Source organism: Fulmarus glacialis, unplaced genomic scaffold (assembly GCF_000690835.1).
Source record: "Fulmarus glacialis isolate BGI_N327 unplaced genomic scaffold, ASM69083v1 scaffold1338, whole genome shotgun sequence".
Taxonomy (NCBI): domain Eukaryota; kingdom Metazoa; phylum Chordata; class Aves; order Procellariiformes; family Procellariidae; genus Fulmarus; species Fulmarus glacialis.
Genome location: NW_009229889.1, coordinates 5,432 through 11,933, shown reverse-complemented (window position 1 = coordinate 11,933; position 6,502 = coordinate 5,432). Strand labels below are relative to the sequence as shown.

The 6,502-nt window shown below is 40.2% G+C and overlaps 1 protein-coding gene across 1 annotated transcript in view; it reads left to right on the top strand.

Moving 5' to 3' along the window:
* The first annotated feature begins 144 nt into the window (after window positions 1–144).
* The window catches only part of IP6K2 (inositol hexakisphosphate kinase 2), a 7,977-nt gene continuing 1,619 nt past the window's right edge, over window positions 145–6,502 (top strand). The window contains exons 1-4 of the mRNA XM_009583990.1: window positions 145–448; window positions 2,599–2,821; window positions 3,638–3,813; window positions 5,129–5,304. Coding sequence (XP_009582285.1) covers window positions 247–448; window positions 2,599–2,821; window positions 3,638–3,813; window positions 5,129–5,304 — 777 coding nt within the window. The 5' untranslated portion in view covers window positions 145–246. The remainder of the gene's footprint in view (window positions 449–2,598; window positions 2,822–3,637; window positions 3,814–5,128; window positions 5,305–6,502) is intronic.

The following is a 6,502-nucleotide window of genomic DNA, read 5'->3' as shown; positions in this document are numbered from 1 at the left end:
CGCTCCGCTCCGCTCCTCTGGGCTCGGAGGAGCCTTCGCCGCGGCTTTGCTAGCGGCACCGCGCGGCAGCGGCTCTCCGCCTTGCTTACCCAGGCCTCAGCGTGCGGGGAGACTGACGGCCCGGTGCTCTCTTGTGTTTGTTTTAACAGACTTTTGAATCGGAATAAACACCTTCAGGTCTCGGAGGCTTCTGGCTCTGAACTGCCTTCACTCCTGTCGCCGCTTTCTGTCTAATGTGCGACAAGGATGAGCCCAGCATTTGGAGCCATGGAAGTGGAGCACTATTCCAAGGGAGTCCTGCTCGAGCCTTTTGTCCACCAGGTTGGAGGACACTCCTGTGTCCTCCGGTTTAATGACAAGACCATCTGTAAACCCCTTATTCAGAGGGAACACCAGTTCTATGAGACTCTCCCAACAGAAATGCGTAAATTCACTCCGCAATATGAGGGTAAGTTACCAAACCTTAGGATGGGGTTGGGCTTTTTCTTTCTGTAAATACAAGCGTGCTGTGCTCTCTGTTGTCTCTGAAATCTCTTCTGTGTGGAAGAGATTTTAGGGTTTTCTTTTCATGTATTTTGATGTTGTCTGAGGCAGGCTGTGGAGATGCAGGGTGGAAATGCTTGCCAAGTTGGTGTTTGGGCTGACTAACAGCATTAGAGTAGAGCAGCTCTGCTGGTGATAGCCCATATATCTCCCTTAGGCACAGGTAAGTAGCTAACAGCTTGTGAATGTTTTCAGTAATGCTCTGCTGCTTTTTTGTGGATTTCTAAATTTTTTTTTTTTGCCACTTGTTTAATGTTTCTTTACAGGGATTTGGTAAGATTGGTTGACAGTGTTTTGTGTAAGCTTAGTTGTGGTCTCTTTTGGGTTTGGATTTCTCCTCTGACTCTCATTTTGATCACATTAAATACATGTCAGCAATGTGTCTTGTTGAATATTTGCAGTGTTGCTTCTGCCGTTAAGGAAATGAAAATTCATGGCATTTAGGTAGGCAAGGATCAAGTAGCCGTGATGAGGCTGAGTCAGATGTTACGTAGGAGTGGAAATTCCAGTTCTTCTAAGCATTGTGCTAGTTAACAGAAACACTTTTCTTTCTCTTCGCTATTCCATCAACTGCTGCCTGGTGATTAATAAATAATATGTCTGAAGCACTTTTTTAAATGGAGTTGCTTTTTCAAGCACATTGATTTTAACAACCCTAATGGTGACGAAGTTTTGCATACTGTTTGTGAAACTGGCGGAAGACTTCACAGGAGATGTTTCAAAGTTATGCTCCCTGCAAGCTTACAGAGACTTTTTGACACATCTAACTACAAGTTCTGTTGGACTGGAAGAAAATGTGATCCTTGAATGATACTTCTCAAAATGTAATAGAACAATTGTACTAGTGTATATGGCTTTTTGGGGAGCGTGGGGAGGGATTTAGGGGCAAGGGGCCTCACTTGGTCCGTCTCTGTTATTTTTTCCAGGACAAAGCCAAAGGCTATTTGCTAGCTGGCTCCCCCCTTTTTTCCTGTTGTCCTTTCCTTTGTGGCAGCAGGACTATCAGTCAGAGCTTCTGCGCTCCCTGCCCCAGCTACTGTAGGTCTCGGAGCCGCCTGCCCAGCTCAGAAGTGCCAATCTCTCGCCGAGACCTCTCCCCTCTGGCCTAGTGATGAGCTGCAAGAACTGTGCAGACTGATTGATATGAGAATAAAGAGAGAGGACTGAAAAATAGAATTAAAAAACAATTCAGATAATTGTTATGGCTTCATTAACCAGTGAAACTTGCTAATGTAGCACTGAGCGCATCTCTGTCAGAGCGCTCCACTAAGACTCTTAAAATGCAATGCGGTGCTCTAGAGACTATTGAGGGGAGGATGAGAAAAAAAAAATGCTTTCAACGTTCACCATGTTTCTGTACAACAAACAGATTTGTTCTGTATTGCATTTTTGTTACTTATTTCACAAGATTGCTGCATAACCAGTATCAATAAAATATATTCCAAAAAGGAGAAGAAAATGTATAATTAAACGTGGTGATTAAGTGGAAGCTTTTGGACTAGTTTCTATTGTAATGTGACATTTTCCTTGTTTTGCTTTACTTGCAAATCTTTCCTTTCCCCTGGGGATCTATTAACCAAATGTTGTTTGGATAAGTGTTTTTTGCTTTGCTGTCATGCAAAACTTAAAGCTTTTGGTGTGGGTTTTTTTTTGGTGCAGGTCACTTTTCACTGCAAGATGTTAACAAATGTTTTACATCTCGCTTAGGGTCAGACCAGTCAGGTTTTTTAAATTAATAAAAACTTTTATTAATTGAAATTGTCTCCTGTTATTATTTGATTCTTACTTGACTGCATCAGAGAGAGAAAAGAACCTTTTGCATCATTGTTTTGTCAATATGATAAATTGTCTTTTGTCAGGTGTCATTTTTGTCTAGGTCTTTTGATATTTGTTAGGTTGGCAGATGAGGTTTGGCCTGTGGCAAGATAGAAACTAAGGACCAGGGTAAGAGAAAAAACCAAGAGTTGCTATATTCTTAGTGTAAAATCATGTGTTCTAAAAGGCTTGCTTGTCACTTCAGCAATTCATAACTGTCTGTGTCCTTTCTCTCTTCAGGTGTGGTATCAGTGAGCTTTGAAGAGGATGAAGATGGAAACTTATGTCTAATAGCATATCCATTAAATGGGGACCACGATAACTTAGAAAACTTAGATAATTCTGACTGTGAACCCAAAAGTAAGCTGTTGAGATGGACTAACAAAAAGACAATGTTGTTAGAAAATGAGAAGATACCTAAGGATTGGGTCCGACAGCACAGGAAAGAGGAAAAAATGAAAAGGTAAGTTTGATAGGGGGAACTGGAATGCAGAGCGTTGAAGCATAACATTTTTTGCTGTCAGGTTAGGATCTGGTCTCCAGAATTCCAGAGAATTCTCCATGGCTCTTAACTTTCATTTTCTTCTCTTGTTTCTTTTGTTTTTCCTGACCTCTTCAGGTGCAGACAGGTTCAGTAGTGAAACTAATATGTCCTCAGCCTAGTAGCGTGTTGAATCTTTTCATTATTTTTTTTGCTGTGGTCAATTGAAAAAGGTTTCCCAATGTTATTTTTGAAGCTTCCACAAAAAAAACCCACCACCAACCACCTGCAAAAGCACGATAGTGGTATAATAACAAGTAAATATTTCAGTGTTACTATATATGGCATACTTTTGTAGGAATCCTGCTTTATCCCTGTTAGTGACATTTTTCCCCTCATTCATGTATATTAATTGTCCACTGTAAACTGTGAGCTGTGGTATATTGTGCTAAAAACAGTAACCTTAGCAAAAGATAAATCTTAAAGCATATTGCTACTTCTTGCATTACTTCTATGGAAGTAATTCACACATGTAAAGAATATATAAATAGAATTACTACATGGTTTGTAACGTATTTGGCTATATGCTAATTTATATTAATGTGGAGGTAGCTTTATAAAGGTTGAAATATTACTGATGGGCAACTTGTCCAGTTGTACAGAAAGCAAAATAAAGCGTATGCTATCTGTTAGTGAAGGTGAGCAAAATAGTTTGTAAAGTTAAATCCACTGACAACACCTTTAAAGTTCTTATTTTTCTACTTGACCTCTGATGTGCTGCTTTGTTCTGTTTTCTAGTCACAAACTGGAGGAAGAGTTTGAGTGGCTGAAGAAATCTGAAGTCTTGTATTATACTGTAGAGAAAAAAGGAAATGTCAGTTCACAGTTTAAACACCATAATCCTTGGAGCATGAAATGTCACCAGCAGCAGTTACAGCGGATGAAGGAAAATGCAAAACACCGGAATCAATATAGTATCCTTTCCTGAAAATACCTCATAACAATGGAATGAGTAGGGCTCTGCTTTTTATTTCTTGAACATGCCAGATAAAAGTGCAGCACAGGCTTAACTGCAATCCAGAGAGACTCTCTGAAGCTATGATTTATTTGGTGACTTTGAAGGGATTGCCAGCAATTTCCAGAACATGGGCTTTTCCAGCATGTAATAAAGTAGCTAGGCTAGGAAGTAGAGATAACTTAATTCAAATCTACAAGTTGTGGATTAGTTAGTGGAAAGGTTTTACAGCATACTGTGTTTGGGATCTTCCACAAAACCAGTCTACTAATGTAAGCTTTGAAAAGAGAAGAGTTCTGTCACTTTTTGTTACTGTTTTGGTATTGGTGATCTTAAAAACTAGCGTCATCTTTCCTGTTTCAGCAACTTCTTAATGTTGCCTTAAATATAGAGGATATTCCAATACTTGGAGTTGTCCGCTTCTAGTAGTCTCTTTTTAGTGAGCCTTTTTGATAAGGAAAAGCTGAATGTAAACTGTCATGTAGGATTGGAGCATGAGAAACACAAAAACAGTGACCAAACCCATGGAAGCTGAAGCACACTGTTTTTGTGCTCTGGAACTGTAGGCAAACATCTCCACCCTGTGCATTCTGTGGAAAAAAGATCTTGCTGTATACAGGCTTGGATGCAACCGATACATCCTGCAAAAATATTAATATCATATACTTAGGTAAACAAATTCCTCGTGTGTGAGGAGTTTTGGTGAATAAATTATTCTCTGACTAATAAACTGTTCAAAACGATAGAAAGCATTTAATGGCTGGTATCCTCACCATTTCACTGTAGCGGATTATTAAATTATCTAAGTAGAAGTGTGTGATATCTCTGGAACAGGATTTTTGCAGGTGTTCTGAAATGCTTTTTAAGTTCTCTGTTTCAGAGGTGGTGTGAAAATGCTTCACTGTTTTTGAATGGTAACTGAAGCACACAAAATCGTTATTTCCCACAAGAAAATGTCTCTTGCTAGGCAGGAAATACTTCATAATTTCAAGTATGTGCCTCAGGTGCCACAGTATATTTCTGTATGACCCTGGTTACTTTTTTCCCCTACACTTAATGTGGAAATTCACCTGTCTTCTCTAGAGACCAGTGAAACTCGAATTAGATACTTGCTCTGCTTTATGCCAAGTTTATGTAACTGTAATTTTTGATAGGCTACTATATACTGGGCATGTTTGGGGTATGCTTAAAGTTAAGACTGTGGCTATAAAATCTGTGATAATGTTTTTAAAACCTGTATTTCTCATTCTGAGGATTGTTCCTTAACTAATCAGAATTCATTTTGCTGGAAAACCTAACGTCTCGATATGAAGTACCATGTGTGTTGGACCTTAAGATGGGAACCCGACAGCATGGAGATGATGCGTCAGAAGAGAAGAAGGCTAATCAGATTCGCAAGTGTCAGCAGAGTACATCAGCTGTTATTGGAGTCCGAGTTTGTGGCATGCAGGTGAGAGGAAAACTACGTGTAGGGCAACAGACTTGCACCCATTTCTGTTAGTGGGGTTTTTGGCTTATGTAGTCATCCCATGTGTTGCTGTCCTTGAGATCATAGAGTCATTTAGGTTGGAAAAGACCTTTAAGATCATCGAGTCCAACCGTAAACGTAGCACTGTCAAGTCCACCACTAAACCATGTCCCTAAGTGCCACGTCTACACATCTTTTACATACCTCCAGGGATGGTGACTCCACCACTTCCCTGGGCAGCCTGTTCCAATGCTTGACAACCCTTTCGGTGAAGAAATTTTTCCTAATATCCAATCTAAACCTCCCCTGGTGCAACTTGAGGCCATTTCCTCTCATCCTATCGCTAGTTACTGGGGAGCAGAGACTGACACCCACCTCACTACAACCTCCTTTCAGGTAGTTGTAGAGAGCGATAAGGTCTCCCTGAACCTCCTTTTCTCCGGCCTAAGCAACCCGTTCCCTCATGTGCTCCTCATAAGTCTTGTGCTCTAGACCCTTCATCAGCTTCATTTCCTTCAGTGAGGAGAATGAGGCTTTTGAGTATCACTTAGCAGTTGAAGGTCTGCGGGAGCAACCTGCAGTATGCGCTTCACATCAGTGAATGTGTTCTCTGAGCACAATAGCAGCAATTCAAAACTCTGTAGTAAAATTACTGATTCGATTAACCTTTCAGGATAGCATAGGAAACAGTTGAAAGGAGGGTCTGCCGGTACATGCATTTTGAATAAAGCATGTGGAAATTTGCCAGAATATTAAGAAGCAATCAGTTCTGTCTTGTCGACTTTGAAAAGCCACAGATCTTTCACTGCTTAAAGTAGACTTGTTGCAAAGTGCAGAGAAGTAGTGGCTTGGTAAATGCGATAAGACTTCTGGTCAAATAAGGAGATAGAGTTGCGTGGACTTTCACCTGAGTTTTTTGTTTACTTGTTTCTGTATTCCTAGAGTCACAAATGGGAAACAACTTGTTTGTATTCTTGTCGACTTTGAAAAGCCACAGATCTTTCACTGCTTAAAGTAGACTTGTTGCAAAGTGCAGAGAAGTAGTGGCTTGGTAAATGCGATAAGACTTCTGGTCAAATAAGGAGATAGAGTTGCGTGGACTTTCACCTGAGTTTTTTGTTTACTTGTTTCTGTATTCCTAGAGTCACAAATGGGAAACAACTTGTTTGTATTCTTTTCT